The sequence below is a fragment of the Filicampus tigris genome, chromosome 3 (assembly GCF_054856515.1).
Source record: "Filicampus tigris isolate MCC_2025a chromosome 3, RoL_Ftig_1.0, whole genome shotgun sequence".
Classification (NCBI taxonomy): domain Eukaryota; kingdom Metazoa; phylum Chordata; class Actinopteri; order Syngnathiformes; family Syngnathidae; genus Filicampus; species Filicampus tigris.
Window position 1 is genome coordinate 9,198,396 of NC_141219.1, and position 20,120 is coordinate 9,218,515.

Sequence of the window (20,120 nt, forward strand, 5' to 3'; positions counted from 1 at the left end):
TTTCACCTGAATGAAAAACTAGCTCTGCTGCAGATTCACAAGCCACTTCTTGCTTTGGCTGACGCAGCCATTGAACAATTTATTAGAATGTATTTTATTTTAATATAGTTTGGATGCTCTTACAAATACACATGAATAGTAAGTCAATATGTTTCTGCAGTAGGTTAGTGGCTGAGCACAAAAGAATAATTGTAGTGTTTCTCCGCCAGACTTTGGAGAAGACAATGATGCTAGAAAGCATATTCCCATGGTTTTGGCATTTTAAGACCTGTGGGCCTCACGCGGCCCTTGGCCTTTGCTGTACTGTTCTAAAAAGGCAGCATTTTTAAACAAGACTTGGACGAAGGCTATTTAGAGACGCCAAATCTAAAGTTTAGGACAGTTGAGGCAGCGCATAGTTAAAGGATTATAATTTGAATCCCACAACATCACCAAACACACAGAGAAGTACAAGAACTTGTCTAATGAAGAATGGGCCAAGCGGTCGGATGCTTTGCTAAATTGACAAACCAACAAGGATTTTTACGAAGAACATCCAGACATGCAGCTGCCAAAAATAAAACCAATTATATCATATCCCAACAATTCGCAAAAAAAGTCAAATGTTTTCTCATGGAAAATTTATTAAGGAACACTTGATGGACTCTGTAGCATTAATAGCTGGATAAAAAGACGGCATTTGAGACTGTCGCTCTCTTAACGCACTGGGACGAGGAGGATTGATGTAAAATCTGGAGCTTCAAAAGCAGCACATAGCAGTAAACTGACCTTTTTTCATTGAGTTTGAGTGAGAGCTGTGGTGTTAGTAAAACAGCTCAACTAATCATCTTTGTGTGTGGGATAATTGCAGACACTTGAAATTACAGAGGAACTGGCAGCCTTCCAGTCAATGAACGGTGCTACCACAGTGAACGATTTGTTCACAGAAGCAAATGAATGTTTGAACCAAATGGGACTCAGAATATACGCCAGTGCGTACTGCACTAGCAGGTGTGACAAAGGCTGGGTTTCCACATTCAGCAGGGGAAAAGATCCTCAGTGAAGCACAAGCCCAAGTATTTTATTTCTCTCTTTTTAAGATATATATTTTGTTTCCAAATAGATGTGGCGATATTTAAAAATGAATATAATAAATTAGTCACTAATGGCACTGCACTGTTTTAAGTCTTTTTGTTTCATCTAAAAATGCTTTGCGCTGTGTAAGGGGTACTTGGCTGAAAAAATATTTCATAAGTGGTACATCATTGCAAAACGTTGAGAAACACTGCCGTCGAGTATTGTTCTATACAGAGTACAAATTCTACAGAGTATGCCCCTTTGTATTCGGTCCTGTTCATTCGTCCCTCTGACACAGCTTGGTATATAATGTGGCCCACCTCTGCTTAAAGAGGTCCAAACAAAAGGTCAATCGTCTTAACAGATTTCAATAGCCCATTCCAGTCTTGGAAGCTACAGTGACTGACCCCCACTGCTTGTTTTTCACTTGTGACACATTGGAGTGATTAACAGTACATAGTGACAACTTCTGACTTTTAAATCAACTTAAAACTCTTAGTTTAATTGAAACGATTCTCTGGAAAACAACAACTGAAATTTCAAAAACTTTAGATACCCAAATCATTTAAAGATGACACCACCTGATAGGACAGACTAAGAACAACATGGAAGAGCTGCAGTACATTTGACCATAAACAGCCTTAACTTGACATCGCAAAGACGAAGTACGAAAGAAGTTTGTTTGATTTCAAAAATATGACTGTAAAATGATCTTTCCATTTATTCAAGACTTAAAGTGTACATACTTATCAAATTCAAACCGAACAATTGTCATGGCTTTGTTGAAGGTTGATGAACGAAATATATTCCAATTGGGCAAAGCCATTCATACCTTTGTATATGGCTTTCAGATTTTAAACCATGCCCACGTTTATCTCCTGGGTTGCACAGTGTATATGACTTTGAACCAATTATAAACATTCATAACCATATACTGCATACCTTCACAAATCAGCCTCTCAACAACCTTAAGATAACACCTTTCAAAAAAGTAATGAAATGAGCAGACAGTGCCTGGAGAGACGTTTTCAGAGGGATACAGTTAAAAAGCTATGACTGCTTTATAGATTCAATAAGTCGCCTACACCCGTGTGGCTAACCACCATCGATCCATCATTCGGAGGAGCCCAATCCAATTTAGAGATCCAAGGAGCCCCAGAGCCCTAAAGCCTTATCCTAACCCAGGCCACCTACCACAAAGCCTGCTTACCTTCATCCCTTCAAGTCGAGTGTGTCTGTGTACTTTTACGTGTACTTGTGAATGTGTGTTGAAAAAGACTGTGGACCCAGCTAAAAAATTTAAAAAATAAAATAAAACCTTGGACCAGCTGCACACTGAGTGACGTGGCAGAACGCTTAAAGTGGAAGTCAACCCAAACATATTTTTTTCCAAGAATATGTTCTATGCAAGCCCACTAGTTGAAAACAAGGCATTCTGATAAATATTGCGTTTGTGGAATAAAAGGTTAATTAATAAGAGTTAATCCACCCATTTTTAGCCATCTCTGGGGGCAGCCATTTTGTTACTTCTGTCGACTAAAAATGACATCACAACTGCTCGGGGCTCAGGTAACGACCAATCACGGCTGACCTGTTTTCTGAAGCTGAACCGTGATTGGTCATTACCTTGAGCCCAGGGCAGTTGTGATGTAATTTTCAGTCGACAGAAGTGATAAAATGGCCGCCCCCTGAGATGACTAAAAAGGGGTGGATTTTGCTGCTTAACTCATATTCCACAAACGCAACATTCATCAGACGGCCTTGTTTCAACTAGTGGGCCTGCTGGGAAAATACCCTTGAGAAAATATGTTTAGGTTGATTTCCTCTTTAAGTGGACAGTGTGATTGTATGCAAGGTTCTTGGCAATAATTGCTCTATTCATTGACTTTACACATGCATTTTGGTGAAAGATACTCTCAACGCTTCGCTTTTTAGCCACACGTTGAAAAGAATTGAAATGATCTATATAGTATGTAGTATAGTTACGTATTATTGCCAAATAATATTAATGTACATTACTGTTTATACTGTATGTTGCATTATTGTGGCTTGGAGGTGGCCAGCTGAATCTCGCTTCATACCCATAAACTCATGTGAAACTCATGCAAGCTCATGTGACACGACATGGCATTTTTGATTGGCCGTTATATCTCCGACCCTGCAATTCCGTTCACCTGAGATTTTGAACCCCAGCAAAAGTAAAGGCCGTCAATCTACCACTCATGAGAACTAATTGCAGAACCCCACATGCAGTACTGAAGGGGCTTAGCTGCTGGTCCAAGTTTAAGAAAGCTGTGCCTATTTAGTTTTTAGGAGCGAGAGCTGATGAGAGAATAGAAGAGTTGAGTGATTTAAGACCTCCTCATTTGGTGTTCAACAATGGAGAGAAACAATGCCATTCATGCTAACGGTACAGTGCCATATTTAAAGCGGCTTAAATTTAATCAAAATGTATTTAACGAAGAACACAGTCTATATATAATTGATTTGTAGCAGAGGGGTGCAATTGATTTTGCCGTGGCACTTAACCATAACAACACAATGAATGTTCACATTCAAGAAGCCTTTCTTCAACATTAATTGCAGTACTGTACAGTATATGAAAGCACAGATTCTTCAGTTTTATCTTTGCTGCTTCAACGGAGTGAAGTAACAGCCCCCATAAGATCAATTATTAAAACGATACTTGGACCTCTGTAAAAAGTTGGTATTTAGGTGGTGTGAAAGTTAAAGCAGCTATTTCAGTGACTATACTGCCTTATACACATCATCATTAAAACAACCCAATGTCTGGGTTTAACTCAAATGAATGTGTGGGGATAAAAGACCTCCATTTTCTTGTGAGGTCAGTGGGAAGGGAATTATGAGTGATGGGCTGAGGCAGAAGTGTAGACTTCATACCAATAACAGGTAATTATGTTTGGGGTGGGCCACTGTCAGGCCATGAGAGCATAGAATAAGACAGCAGGGATATGGGATGGTAGGGAAATGTGGAGGAGTGTTATTTAGGAGGCAGATGGTAGAGTGGGGGAAATTAAGATAAATGGGCACTGAGAGGGCTGAGCTGGTGTTTGGGCAAGGCAGAATAAAGTAATTAGCAGTTTGCTCTGGGTCTTTTGCATTGAACGTAGCGCAGACAACGTTCAATGCGCTATGCAGACAAGGCTTTAGGTTTACAAGTCAACAAGGCCAAGTCTGCAGTTACCCACTGGGCAAACTGATCCAAGCACAGTTCTGAGCCCTTATTAGAATTCATAATGGAGTCATTATTTGAGACCAACTTTGTTTGCCGTATTTGTTGTCATCCCCACATTAAAACCTAGTTCTCTCAAGTATAATCTTTGTCATAAAAACAACCACGCATTCACACCAGAGTCCCTGAATGCTGACATTGTTTCTTGCTGTATATTACAAATTTGTTTCAGGCATACCAACTGCTTCAATCTGTCTTCCTCACACAATTTGTATTTATTTCTGATGTTGCAGCAGCCTCGATCTGTCTTTTTCCTCCCACACTGTATATCTCCCAACCCTTCATCGCTTTCCAAAAGCAGAACAACTGAGCAAGGCCCTTTATCACTGCCATCAATGATGTGGGCGGACTGAGCTTGAATAATTTTTATTCATGTGTGCTGTACCTCAGCCCATGGGGATTTCAATTACAGGTAATAAAAGCTAAAAGGGCTACAACGTAAGTGGCTCAGTCATGATTGCGGAAAACCTTTGAGATAAAGAAATAAATGTTTAGCTTTGCTATGCTTAAAAGCCAACTTAAAAGCCATAGTCATAAAAAAGCCAACAGTAAGATACACAAATGTATATAATCAAAAATAAGAATAATTTAAATTCAAATTAAATCATATATACCAGTACTGTAATGTACAAACAATATTGTTTTCACATTTACTGAGTATTTACAAGCCTAGGGTACCTGGCCATATTTTACAGAATGAAAATATCCAACTGTTCATACAGGATAATATTAGCTGCCAAGCCACAGGTGAGGATGGTTACAATCTTATATAAGTTGGATTGCAAACAGTATAAAGTACTGTTACTGACTTTTGGTACTTGGTGAGAGAGAATCAACATTTACCTCCATCCATAACTAAGAATAGTCTGCAATGTTTTACTATTCTTTTAATGTGAATAGACAAACGCTATGACTGCACATAGCTGAATTCAAATTCTGCAGCCCAAAAAAAAAACTTTGAACAATGTAAAAAGAAGCTCCTGCACGCAGAGTTCAAAGAATCTTAACTCAGCTTTGCCCACACTGTCTTCCCCATTCAAAACACAGCACACCATTGCTCGAAAGTTGCCATCTATACAAAGTGTGCGGCGCACACAGGGTCACAGAAAGACAGATTACTGAGAAGGTAAGAGGTCACAAGGAACACACTTCCCATTACATGCAAAGAAGGAAATGGTTGAAGATGATTTATAGTGAGAAAATGGTGTTGACCATGCCTGATATCTTAGCTGAATAGATTATTGTATTCTGCTTTACCATGATTAACAGGCTTTAGAACCTGGCGGTAGGAGCTGGGACTGATGTTCTGTTGCTGGTTATCTGCAAAGGAAGCAGTTTACACACAATGCAAACGCTTACGGGAAGCAAAAAAAAAAAGGTCTAAACCAGGGATGTCCCGATCACACTCTTTTGGCATCAGAGTCCTAGTTTTCGTCTTTGGTTTTAGAGTCCCAATCCGATACCAAGGAAATACATTAAGAAATAAAGAGCGCACATCCAAAGGAGTGTTTTCCCATTGTTCATGTCTCCTTGCTTGGTCCAATTACAATTTACATTCTGTTGCAGCATATGGAAAGCACTGTGCACAGGCAGACGTGCCTGTGTTTGTGTGTATGTGGCTCTTACTGTTACTCAGACGGCGAACGTACCCCCCACAATAAAAATAAAATAATAATAAAATAATCGTGTTACATAAAATTAAGCTTTTACTGTTCCATTTAACAAGCGTTTATGGCTGTAGATTATGTCATTTTATAGCCTTTAAAAATTCAGGAGATGAAGAAAAAACAATCTTTTTACCCCGATCAGATGAAAAATCGCGTGATTGGCCCCGATTTCCGATCATGTGATCGGATCGTGACATCCCTAGTCTGAACATTCATAAGGACAAATTGGAATAGGAAATATGGTGTTCAAGAGTACAACATGAAGCAGCAGTTAAAATGTAAAACAAGAATTATTGCATTATTGGAAATGCTAAATGTTATTTTGAACATTTGCTATGAGGTGTGGTATGGAGAGAAACAAAAACAGGTGGCGGGGCTTAACTGGCCAGCGGGTTCGACTTTGGACAACGCTGGTCTATTCAATGTGGATCCATAAGCATGTGTGTGTAAACTAAAGAGAGATTTACCTCTGGGTCTTGGTGCTCTCTTCCTGCGGTCTCTGAATGCAGCTCCCGATTGCAGGGCTTCTAGCAAGCTATCCATCACACCTGTCTCATCATTCTCTGAAAACCCAAGAAGAATTATTGAGGAAAATCAGATTAGGTGGATTTTATTATTGTTGTGAGCCTTTATGTAATGGTTGCAAACAGTTTAGATCCTGACAATAAGAGAATAGCACACACACGCCTCTCACATACCATATCATATCATATCCATTTGTATCAAAAACACAAATGAAAAATATTCTGGGCATACAAGTCAGGTAGTTAGGTTGTCAATTTGTGACAGACGCTAATTGAATGAACCACAAAATAATATCAAAATCACTGACAAAATGTGTTCAAACTTCAATTCGAAATCAAACCAGTGTATGCGGTGCTTGACAGCTTACAAGGAGGAAACAGCATAGAGTATGGTTTCTCCTCAAACAAACACACTTCTACAAACATGTCTGCCTTTTTTGTGATGTTTTTAGACTGATGTTCAGCTTTCGCTCATGCGCACGTCTTGCTCTTTATCATTACTCAAGAGTAGAGAAGCAGCATGGATTTCTGAGTAGGCCCAACGTTCCTTGACGTCTAAAATTGTCTTGGCTGCCAAGACAATTCATCTCGGGCAGCAAGAGTTCGACAGAGTAACACACATACCGGTACATTTTTTTCCATCAAAAGGAGAATGCAGAAAACAAACAAAATAGAGCATATAAATCAACTGAAACCTGTAGTGTGTGCCGTCATGTGTAGTGGCCCATTTGCCTCCAAAGTACGGGAACATGAAATACATTGTGAGCCTCTTGAGAGAGGAAAAAAACTCACTTAGAACTCGAGCCTAAAGATTATTGGGGGGTATAAACAGTCATTGGGGAGTAAAAACAGTCCAATTGTAGCCATCTATAAGAACCCGTAGACAGAAAAGTCCTTTATAAAAATCTAGACAGCCTGACACAGAAAATCTTAAAACATGCAGATACACTCCCCCACATGCGCGCAAAGTTAGAACACGATCAGCAGACATGTCACTGGTTGGCACTGAGGGAGGTACACTTGACAGCTGAATATTAGTCATGCTAGTAGTTGTAAGATGGTTATACCATGAAAGGTGGCATTGAAGATCTGGCTCGAGAAAAAAGACATAAGAGGCCTGAGAGAGTGAGGAGTGGTTTCCCAGCTCTGGCAGCACAACAAACTGATTGGTCCTTTGATGCTCACAACTTGCCTGGCTCTCGTGGTTAAGCGGCATTTGGGATCAGAACTCTTATAACAGTTGTACAACTACAATGAAAAAAAAAGATGCATTCACAGTGCAGGGCTCATTTACAACCACCTCCTTGCTTGCATTTTTAATAAACTCATGTTTATGGCAGAACATTTTTAGGTGAACAGAAGAGATGTTTCAGGATTAAAACGCATAGAAATTATGTAAAATTGAATAATAATAATTACCGGTAGTTGCAAAAGCTTTGCTTGTAACCGTATTGAGCCATTAACCCAGTGACATCAACACACATTTGTATTCTTGTTTTAAAGTGATGCTTTTCCAGGCATTCACTCGAGCCTCTTTCAGTTCTTTTTTGGTGAGGATGTACTTAATTGAGTCTCCTCTTTATCAGGTGAAAGGCAGTTAGCACTGATGATTTTTTTCCCATTCAATGCCGTACAATATATGATTACAGAATATTTTAAGATTTGAATAGTTGGGTGGCTATTTCCTGAGAACTCATAAATATAGCATACTGGATTCTGCAAATGCATGAAAGCACTAAAATCCAATTAATAGCAGATATGACAATTCTCTTTATTCTTTTAGTCTTCAGTGCAGGGGATATAGGTACTTCTGTTTCTTTTAGTACTCAATGCCCTAATAGTTTCTATCTTGTAGCCATACAGTGAGTGTTAAATAACGCTCTGTTGTGTAATATGTCTGAGCACAAACATCCCAGCTCCTGGCCTACCCTGGGAGTTAATGCTACAGATTTGTCATACACAGGCAAAGTTACAGGAGGTGAAAAAAAAACACCACATTGCAATCTGAATTTCAATCTCCGTCAGGCCCTGTGGAAATGGATTCAAGATGAAGCTCTCACTCACTCAGACTGCTAGATCACACACTGCAGATGGCGAGAACATTCTGCATATCGCTGGGTGTTGATATCCCAGTCTAAGGCAAAAAACAGTATGCATTTGAATATTGTGGTGATGCTCACCTACTTTGTACACCTTTGTAAAAAAAAAAAAAAAAAAAAAAGGAATTTCCATTGAAAAATGTTAAGAAAACCTCAACCTTTTCATTATCTTATGTTATTCATTGCACTGTCCTTCAGCATAATGTGGGTAACAGACTTTCTGGGGCTTTTAGGGAATTGATGGATGACGAAATGATTATATACAAAATCTCCATTGAGGGCAATCCTCCCTAACAAACAAAGAGAAAGCTTTTTAGTTAATAAATATGGTCAGAGACAGACGGAAAGAGCAAGAGAGTTTGTGAAAGAGAGTGGGCTCACGTTGGTGGCAAAATGCCAAATCAGTATGAAATATTAATTTCAACCGAACAATCTGTGCATGCATGTGCATGGGTATACTGTATGTCTCCATTGTCTGTTAGTGTAGTGATACACTGCCAAAACCAGGCATTTTTGGCTTGCACTGCATGCTGATAAGCTTGCTTTCCCCGTCCATTTTATTTGAACATCATCAACAGTAAACACACACGCACACACACTAACACAACCACAGGTGCACAAACATACATAAACACACATAATCGTTGTAGATAATTACTTGCCCATGAACTTCTCAATACAGAATCATCCAAAGACTGGCAGAGCATCTCTGCTATAGAGATACTATACTATTAAACTGTAGTTTGACTACCAGTAGCCAAGCTCAGAAGTACAGAAAGATGAAATTTTAAAGTTTTATTCACTGATGATACTTTGGATGGGGTTGTTGAATGTGATTTAACTGATTACCTTGTGCTTTATTAATAAACTCAGTTAAAGAGTCTGTGAATCTGAGTTAAACTTTGCCACCCAACAGTAAGGGAAAGGGAAGCTTTGATATTATATTTAGCTCAACATATGACAGCACTTTGGCACAAACAACAGTTGCGTTTTTTTTTTTTTATATGTGCCCTCTGTCTGCAGGCAAGCTACAATGGTTGGCAAATGCTAGCTATAGATGCTAGTATGAGGCTGGGACTGACAGGCTGGAGTTTTATGCCAGACTTGGTTTTGGCATTGAAAATAGGTCTGGAGGCTGTGTTGTTAAACAAGTTCTTGGCATCAGCAATACTCCAAAGATGGAGGGAAAAATAAACCAAAGAACAACTGGAGATTTGAAGCATGTTCTAAATTTTTAGTTTAATTATCACTGAAGGGCACAGTCATGGACATTTTTAAGTATTAAGTATACAAAGATTCTGCATACATGCTGTGCATAAATATGCAATGTAAATTAAAAACGCAAATTTGAAACTGACCAGTCATCAGACTCCGTTGTTTCTGGAACCTTTCTGACATCTCCAATTTGAGAATGGATTATAATATACCGGTACATACAAAAATGTACATATAATGTACATACTACACTATACTTTAATGATACTTAATGTTTAATCAAGGGTCCACATAACATAAGAATTCAAAGATTTAAACCTTCTCATTGTTATGAATTAATTTAACCGTTGTATGATGCTCGTGGTCTGTGGGCACTGTATTCAGTTTTTATTAAGAAAAAAACCAAAAAAAAAACCAAGGCATGTCAGAAACCTTCTCCTCATGGTGATAACACACTGTTATGGAATCGTCTTTCTTTTTTTGGTATATGGATTACCATGTAGCACATGAGATATATGTATTTAACAATTTAATCTGGGACCACATTATTGAAAGAAAAAAATAAGGAAAACAAGATTTCTCTGGTCCGAGAAATGTCCACTTGTAACAAACAAACTGTGACGTCATCATCTCTTAAAATGTTGAAAGGATGTAAATAGGAAGTAAGATTTCTTTACTGACTAGCAAGTGATAAGCAAACAAAACAGCAGTACACAACATGGAGAAAAAATATCTGCACAATCAAGTAGGATACAATACACCATTAAATACTTAAGCAAATTATCCTCGTTTGAAAGGTTATGCCATCAGACGTCTTCACAAATGTGTGAGCGTGACAATTGTTTATCTACTGAATATATATGCACTTCGATTTATTAGCGGTCAGGTGCACACTGCCACTCGCAGTCATCGCAGATACAGAATGCTCCAGCTGACCCGTAAAACTGAAGAAAATAAGCGTTCGAAAATGGATGGATGGTTGTCGTTACGTCAACATAAATATTTTTGAGCATGGTGGAAGCATATCACTAACACCTCGCTTCATCCTGTTATCTGCCGTTGCTACTGCTAATGAATTTGTACTTGCGCACACGCTGCCTCACAGAACGCAAAGAGGAGCTGCAAAAGGTAAAAATCAATGCGCTCATACAGGCTGCAGCAGGCAAAAGGTCAAATGCTTTTGACATCACAACTTGCAATAGTGTGCGTCAATTTGATTTAGCAAACACCAGGATTTATTCATGGTGTTCACACCTGTCCAACTGAAGTGAACCAAAGTGGGGAAATGAGCTAGTTTTTAATAAAATTAAATTCTTGTGTCAAACCAGCTTGGGTGACCAAAGTTAGACCTGTAAATTGATCGTCGATTGATCTAGCATACAGGCATGTACAGTAATGGGGAACAGCAACAGCACGCAAAAGTTGTTAGGCAAATATGAAATGCTTTTTACCTGCATTAAGTTCAAGCAAGCCGCTCTTCTTCTGCTGTCTCTCTTGCTTTTCACGCTGAGCCTTTTCCTTTGCTGCCTGTGCTCTCCTCTGTTTCTCCTCAGACTCTTTACGCTTCATGTTGTCTTTGAGTGCTTGCTGTAGGATGAGAAGCAAAACATTTGACTTGAGTGAGAGTAAAAATTTGGTTCGGCATTCAGATGACATCGGATCCGGATGAATTACAGTGGTGGGTGTGAGTTGATAACATATTTCAACGAGTCATCCAAGTTCTTTTTATTTAGCCTCCAAATACAATAAATTTAGCTTGTCGTGATATTGTTCCACTCTGTTCTCATTTACCCGATCCGTCTATCATCAGACATTGAGGACATTGTGAGTGTACTTTAATTCCCGCAAAAATAAATGGGTTTCAAAATCACATTGTTTTATGCACTTTATCACTTGTGGCTTTGAAAAAGAGTTTGGGAAGAGGACGTGTTTGCTTTTGTGAAGTTACGTATGGTCAGAGGCGTTGTGTGACAACTGTGTCTACCCAGTGAGCTGTCTACCCAGCGATCATACCATTTTTGTCAACGACAACATAAATTATTCTTTGTTTGGGGGGGATATTAAATTAGCAATTGAAGATCATTTTGGGGTGCTGTTGTGTTGATGTGAGTGTAAAATGGTACATGATAGCTTGGCAAGAGCAAAGCTTGTAGTGTAATGAGGGCGGCTGGTGCTTGGCGCCAGCTAGCGGTGTTTGAATGGCCTTTAAAAAAATCCATCCATCCATCTATCTATAGATATGAAGATGAATAAATACTGGTTATTTTCTCTTGGTTCAGTTCCGTTTTAATCAGCAAAGTTGCTGTTTTAAAAGGCACTGTTAGGAAAGAATATGTTGTAATAATAGTAATAATAATAATACATTTTATTTGTATAGCGCTTCAAAAACACTCAAAGGCACTTTACATGGTAAAAAATAAAAATAATAGCTGAAACATATAACGAAAACAACAACACACAAGACAATTGTAAATATTAAAAAACTATGTGGGTGCGATAGTATATTAAAGATTATGATAAACAGATGATAGTGCGATGTTGAAACCCGATTTGAAAAGGTGGGTTTTTAGTGCCTTTTTAAAGGAGGGGAGAGTGTGAATGTGTCTGAGGTGATGAGGGAGGGAGTTCCAGAGGGACGGGGCGGCAATAGAGAATGCTCTATCGCCCCAGGTCCGGTACTGAGGTCTGATGGGAGGGGTGAGGAAGTTACCATGGGCAGTTCGAAGATTGCAGGTGGGGGTGTGATGGTGAAGGAGGTCGGTGAGGTAGAAGGGGACTACCTTGAAGGCATTCACTCGAGCCTTGAAGGTGATGAGAAGAATTTTGAACTGGATCCTCTGTTTGATGGGGAGCCAGTGAAGGTGTTGGAGGACTTTGGTGATATGGTCAGGGGTGCCGGAGTAAGTTAGGAGACGGGCAGCAGAGTTTTGTATTGAAGTTTGTTGAGAGTTTTGGTGGGTAAGCCATAAAGGATCCTATTGCAGTAATCGAGTCGTGAGGAAATGAAGGCGGGAATCAGTGTTTCAGCAGCTGAGGGGGAGAGAGAGAAGCGAATACGGGTGATATTTTTGAGGTGAAAGAAAGCTGTTTTTGTGACGTGGTTGATATGGGTTTCAAATGAAAGAGACTGATCGAAGATGACACCAAGGTTACGGATATGGGTAGATGCGGGTGTGGTGGAGCGGTCAATACAAAGTGAGAAGTCAGGGCAGGAGGTGCGAAGTGTTTTGGGGCCGATAATGAGGATTTCTGATTTGTCGCTATTGAGTTTGAGGAAGTTGGTCTGCATCCAATTTTTTATGTCAAGCGGGCAGTTGATGATAGTGGAGTGAGTGGCAGCAGTAATGGATTTGGTGGAGATATAGAGCTGGGTGTCATCCGCATAGCAGTGGAAGTTGAGATCATGGAGGCGTACTATGTGACCAAGGGGAATCATGTAAAGGATAAAGGTGAGGGGGGCCAAGCGCCGAGCCTTGCGGGACACCTTGGGGGACTGTGGCAGTGTTGGACTGCGATTTATAGATACTAATGAAGTGGTGGCGGTCAGTGAGGTATGATTTTAACCAGGAGAGGGTGGTGCCGGTGATGTTAAGGTAGAGGTGATTGCCTTTGTTTGCATATTTAAAACTATGTGTGTAGCTGTCTGAGATAGACTGAATAGGGAAACTAGTAACTGAGGGTTGTAGTGACATGTGGGCCACTTAGGGGGGGACTTCACAAGAAACAGGGTTTAGAGGTGACAGAGTAGGTGAAGAGAGGGGTGTGTGTATGTGTGAAGCAAATAGTCAGTCACGTGGATATGAGTGGACAGCGTACTGTATATTAGCCGCAAGCATGCAGCTTCCTAATTTGTTGAGGTGGATGCCATCTGTTTTAAAAAAGGAAAAACGTTTCCAAAACAAGTTAACTTTATCAATAAAAACAACGTTGTGGGACCTACAGGTGGACTGGAGCCAAGTGTGAAGACTAAGAATTCTGCTAAAACGAGCTGAGCCGCAACCAAGTGTTGGAAGGGGACCGCTAATAAAGACTGACTTCCTGCAGCTGTTCCAAAAAAAATGAAAAGACGATTAAAGTCGGCTTTGGTGAGGTCGGACTGTTGGAGGGCAGTATCATTTGTTTCCACGTGTATTTGGACTCTCTGGATGGAGGCAGGCGAGGCCTGTTCAGGTACATACTACATATACATTTATAGTTCAAAATTGTTCTGTAAACACAGTAAATATCTAATTTTTCAACATAAAAGACCACAACTTAATGGGTTTCAACAAAGATGATTACAGTAACTTGTGATTTCAAACAGGAGAACTAAAGTGGTTAGTTTCTTATTTTATTTTCTCTTGGTTCTGTTCCCTTTTAATCAGCAAAGTTGCTGCCGTTTTAAAAGGGACTGTTAGGAAAGAATCACATATACAATTAAAAATTGTTCTGTAAATGCAGTAAATATCAACATTTTCAACATAGGTGCGGTTTATAACCCGGTGCGGCTTGTATAACGTTTTTTCTTTATTTTTATTTTTTTTAAATAGAGTGGATGTGGAGCGGCACGGTGGTCGACTGGTTAGCACATCCGCCTCAGAGTTCAGAGGTCGTGGGTTCGATCCCGGCCCGGGCCTCCCTGTGTGGAGTTTGCCTGTTCTCCCCGTGCCTGCGTGGGTTTTCTCCGGGTACTCCGGTTTCCTCCCACATTCCAAAAACATGCATGGTAAGTTGATTGGACTCTCTAGGTGTGATTGTGAGTGCGGATGTTTGTTTCTGTGTGCCCTGCGATTGGCTGGCAACCAATTCAGGGTGTCCTCCCCTGCCTACTGCCCGAAGACAGCTGGGATAGGCTCCAGCACGCCCCGCGACCCTTGTGAGGATAAGCGGTATAGACAATGGATGGATGGATAGAGTGGATGTGGCTTATATAAAGGTGTGGCTTATAGTCCAGAAAATACAGTATTTTGACCACAGCAGTCCTTTATGAAAACGCGTTAATGTGTGTTGAGATGAGTCTCAGCAAAACCACATTACATCTATCCATCCCATATTGTCACATAAAAAAAATAGTCAAGGAATAAGAGGAAGTCTACTGTTTGCAATAGTTGTGTTCAATTGGTGGTTGACTTTAAATACTTCAAACGTGAGTACCCCACAGCTGCTTCAACATGGCAAATAAAATTTAACTAAAAAGGAAAAGGCAAACCAAGTAAAAGAACATTAACATGAATATTGTGGCATGAAATCAACCAAGTAATGATGTGTTCACTTGTGCAACAACCTACTAATGGTTCAATCACTGATTTAAAATGGCCTCAGAATTGATTTTAGCTAGCCTTATATCTTAGGTTTAGCTAAATTCCCTGCTGTCCTGCCAAGTAATGACAGATGTAAAAAAAAATACAACTCAATGAAAGGTAATCATAATAACCCATTGCATTTTCACAGCAGATGGTTTTATCAGTGTTGCTCTGCAGATTCACATAGGTAGGTGGGGGGGAAACGGACCCGTTGCTATGCCAATAGCAAAGAGAAAGCATGTTTAGTCAATAATGAGTCAACACAACAAGTGTTCCCGCTTAGAGTGAACCACACTTCACAAAGAGATTGCAGCAGGAGAACAGTAGTTCAAGTGCAATACGTCAGAACGCTTTTTTCAAACAACATCTAATATATGATCACAATCACTATCTCAGGACCATGCTGCCTCTAAAATCAAATGTAAGTTCAGTAAATGAATAATCACAAGGGAAAAAAAGGAAATGTGTGGAACAAACTTAATTAAAAAAAAACTTAATTTGTATTTTGGATTTGAAGAAACAAAAAGGCAAAAAATGGTAATACAACTTAAGAACCTATGTGACCATTATTCTATCATTATAAAAATGTCAAGAGTCAAGCAAAAAATTCTAATAGAGTGATGATGTAGAGTAAGAGAGAGCGAGAGAGAGACAAACACAGAGGATATTGCCCTCAGCTCGCCTCATCACTCCAGGTCTGTTTCCCTGTCTCTTCTCCTGGATGTCTGCCATTAGACACGCTCAATTGGATTCCTGTCAGATGTGCGGCCTCGCCCTGGGTCTCCTTCCTACGGGTGACTGAGCATGCTGCATGTGTGTGCGCTGCTTTGTGTACGCCTTTGTATGCACTTGTCATTTTGCTGTTTTTATTGTCAAGGAAAAGCTGCTTAGGGTTTTCCACACACCAACATGCGTACATGTTTTCAGAGCACAGCACAGAGTTGCAGTTCAAGGCTCAGTTCATTACACGCAGTGGTCTCCAGACGACATGTACCCATTAGCATGGACCTTGGCACAGCAGTGTATATGCTGACACAGATTTGACCAAGAGGTGACTGGGCTGAGATTTACTGCGTGAACACATTCTTTGACCTCGCCTTGACTTCCATCAGGATGAAGGTGGGAAGACACCTTTTGAACAAATTACTAAGGGTGTTAGCTGCTTACACCTTGGCCCATTAAAGTGGAATAAATGACAGCACTGGGAGTTCTGACCATATATTCAAAGTCCTTAATAATACTTTGCTTCTTCAATTATCATTCACTGGCATGTTTAGTAGGGCCCTACAGTAATACCAAAGATATGATGAAATGTAAGCATCAGAAATTGGCCCTATGATAACATTGTAAATATAAATATGTATTGAAAAAAGCAATGGGACATGGAACTATAACAATAGTTCTGTGTTTATTAAATCTCACTTCTATCTGACTTAGGCTAAGTTAACACCGCAGGCAAATGCGACCCAGATCAGATTTTTTTGCCCATGCGTGACCTGATTTTTTTATGACAGTCTGAACGGCTAAATTCCAATTTTTTAACCCCAAACCATTTACAGACTACAGACGACGTGGACTCGCGCCTCGCTATGAATCCCCGCTCGACACTTCTTCATATTTGAAACAGCTCAGCTGCAGTGCAGACAGAGTCACGTGACCGGGTCCTGCCCGCTGATTCGGCGAATGATCATCACTTCGTCCTCCTCTGCCGTCAATGCAGCCTAATTTTCAGCATTTCCTCATACTTTGCAGACGTCGACTGACTGGAGTCGTTATGCTTTTAGAGGCAGTATTAATACTCGCTAATGTAAAATTACACATCATGAAAGCAAGATTGACGATGATGATATATATCGCCCACCTCTAGTGCAGCATTAACAAATGCTCTCAAAATTAAGATTGTTATTAATGTGCCTACAAATTTAGCAAGCTAGAATCTGTACTTGACCCAATACATTCTTATAATTCGTATGCCTTTGGCATCACGGTAAGCAACCCCAGATTTTTTTTATTTTTTTTATCAGGATATGGCATTTACAACCTACGAGTACAACGGGTAACCTGTTGTCATAGTTTCCAAACAGTCACCAATTCATTTTGAAGTTTGCTCCAGCTGTTTCCACAAACCATTTAATAAGCTGGGGCTCTGTTGTTCTGTGAATTGTGAACATCCTGTGAAAGTGGACATAATGCAGCCCAGCATACTCACTGTGAACATGGTACGGAAGTTGCTGAGATCAGTGAAGAGCTCCTCCACCGATGTTTTCTTTGGATCAACAGCAAAATACTCCAAAAGATTCAGGTAAAGCGTCTCCATGCTGCTTTGCATGGTCACCAGCTTGTCATACTGCTCACGTGCCACCTTGCTGAAGCTGTGAGGGTGTTGGTCAAGGTCCGGCACAAATTCATTAGGCATTCAGCATATTAGCAGTGGAAGAACATGTGCATTAATTCACCTACAACACTCAAAATGAAAGGTCAGGATTAACTTATGTAATGTTCATTAGAGTTACCTAGGGGTGGGGCCAAGGGCAGGGGCGTTAGGGCTTTGGCGACTTCCAGTAACATATTTAAAATGTAAAACTAGAAGATCAAATTTGCAGTTAGTAGAAACAAAAATGCACCTTTTAGGCCAGTTAAATGATTAGATTCAGCCACACCGAAATCTGGCTGGGGATTTTTGCACAAATTATCAAAATTGTTGGTAAACTTTCATTACAAAAGGAAAAACCCACAAGACAACACTGGAGATTGGCAGGGAACAAAACATTGGACAACTGTCCTGATCTAAATCCCATTGACTATATGATTAAGGAGTTGACACAGTTATTGTGGACAAGGAAAACATCAAACCTGAGGTAACCGGAGCAGTTTGCTCACAACAAGTGGTCCAAACCAGAAATTGACATGTCTAATTGAGGGCTACCTAAAATCCTACATAAAAGTCTATTGACTACAAAATATTAAGATAATTCCTTTCCCTAAGGGGCCATGTGAGGAGCGGTTGTTGAGGATAATCACCAATTTGGTACTCTGCCTTTTTTTTTTGTATTGTACTGCTTTGATAAGGTGCTACTTTTGTAAATAAACGATATGTTGTTACAATTAGGAAATACATACTGTACGTGAGCAAGCAATCGTATTAACATAATGTATAAAAACATGTCCAAGATGCATTTTAAGCAACAATCAAAAATCTCCTATTAGCCGTTCCAAGTTGAAGCTCCTTAATCATTATCAGGGAAAATCGCCCACGCAACCAAATGATGACAGTTCTGCTCAGCTCCGCTTTCCATTACATTGAAATGCTAAATACTACTTTAGAAATCTGCCAATTTAGTATTTGCAAGACCTTTGAAAGGCAGATACAGTATAGGTATAAGATAATTAAGGCCTTTATTCTGAAACTAAGATTTTTTTTAAAGAATCCATAGACACCCTGTTCACATATCCATGCTGCAAGGGCCTAACAACTTAGCTGCATAAGCTCTATAAACAGCCTGACATCACAGCCTTAGGCCAGCATGTAACTCGCCAGTGAATAACAATAATAAAAATAATAATATAAGAAACACAGACATTTTCTAAATTGGCCGAATATGGCCCGTGGGTCCTACTGGGCCCAGGTGTTCATTCAAGTTCATCCATGAGGTTGGTGGCTCGGGAAAACAAAAATAAGCACCAAACAAGAGGCAGACCAATATCTTCATGTATATCTCTGGTTATATTATCTGGCTACATGTGCTGTTGTTGTTGTCTAGAAATTCATTGGGTAACAACACTGCCAAATAGATGCTAATTGTTAGACTGCGTGCCTGGAGTTTTGCATTGTATGTTAGCATTAAAGTAGCAGAGGCTAAGTGGTTGTTTGACAGTAACCTTCAGCTAAGATTGGAAATAAACAGCTTGAAGCCTGTTTTTTGAAGAATATTTACCAATTACACCTGTCAAACTGACGTTTGTCGTGAAGTCAGTTGAGTCACTTGCCATCATACAAAAAAATAAAATAAACAAAATCTCTCAATGAATGGCTCGTACCTTGAAATACTCATAATTTGGGTCACTTGAATCTCCAGGCACCACAATATATCTAAGAAAAATCGATTGAGCATGCAATGTACATGGTACATGAGTTAAAAGGATATAGCCATTTTATTGACAAACATGTCACTGGGGTCATCAGGGGATGAGAAAGTCTCAAGGTCTCTCTCCAACTGCAACAGCTGCCTCTCCATCTGCCTGAGGCTCTTTTCCAAATTCTCTGCAGACACTAACACATACCAACATGCATTCAGGCGCATGCAGATTCAGAAAAGCACAAAAAACACATATCACCATGTCAACAAAATTGCAGGAAAAAGAAGCAGAAAGGACAACACAATGATTAAAAGAAAAACAAAATCAAATGCACTATTTGCACTATTACTATTTTGTGGGTCTAAACCAGGGGTGCTTAAGTCCGGTCCTTGAGAGCCCCTTTCCAGCCTGTTTTACATGTCTCCCTCTTCCAACACACCTGATTCAAATGATCAGGATCGTTACCAGGCTTCTATAAAGCTTGCTGATAAGATCATTTGAATCCGGTGAGTTGGAGGAAGTGGTGAAAAATAGCACTTCCTCTTCGTGACATGACAACACACCCATGCAATAACAATAAGAGCCCATTATACCATAAATATTCAAAATCTTCAAAAACAGTTGTTAGGCTACGAATAAACTGGCAGATGTCAATGCAACACAATAGCGTTTAATCGAGTCCCACATTGTGTGTAATTTGATAATAGGTTTCCAGGAAAAAATATAGGTGATGTTCGTTCACCTGTTGATGTTTTCCATTGTTTTCACAAGGTGGCACTCACGATCTACTGCTGTAATTTACTGTACTTCTAGTGGAACCACTTTAGTAAGTTGAGTCGGAAGTTCAATGTGTTCACTGCAAAATACGATATTATTATTATTTTTTTTAAATGAGTTTTTTATTTATTTGTTATTCTATAATGACCGAGTAAGCTATGAGTCAAGTG

The 20,120-nt window shown here is 39.7% G+C and overlaps 1 protein-coding gene across 4 annotated transcripts in view; it reads right to left on the reverse strand.

The window, feature by feature from the left end:
• The window catches only part of LOC147149794 (protein diaphanous homolog 3-like), a 76,329-nt gene that overhangs the window by 17,828 nt on the left and 38,381 nt on the right, over positions 1-20,120 (reverse strand). For 3 of the 4 annotated variants that reach the window (XM_086026594.1, XM_086026593.1, XM_086026596.1), the window contains 5 exons: positions 19,241-19,366; positions 17,306-17,469; positions 11,266-11,401; positions 6,444-6,539; positions 5,567-5,629 (listed from right to left, as the gene is read on the reverse strand). In XM_086026594.1, the coding sequence (XP_085882720.1) occupies positions 5,567-5,629; positions 6,444-6,539; positions 11,266-11,401; positions 17,306-17,469; positions 19,241-19,366 (585 nt within the window). The remainder of the gene's footprint in view (positions 1-5,566; positions 5,630-6,443; positions 6,540-11,265; positions 11,402-17,305; positions 17,470-19,240; positions 19,367-20,120) is intronic. The other variant, XM_086026595.1, reaches the window with a different exon arrangement.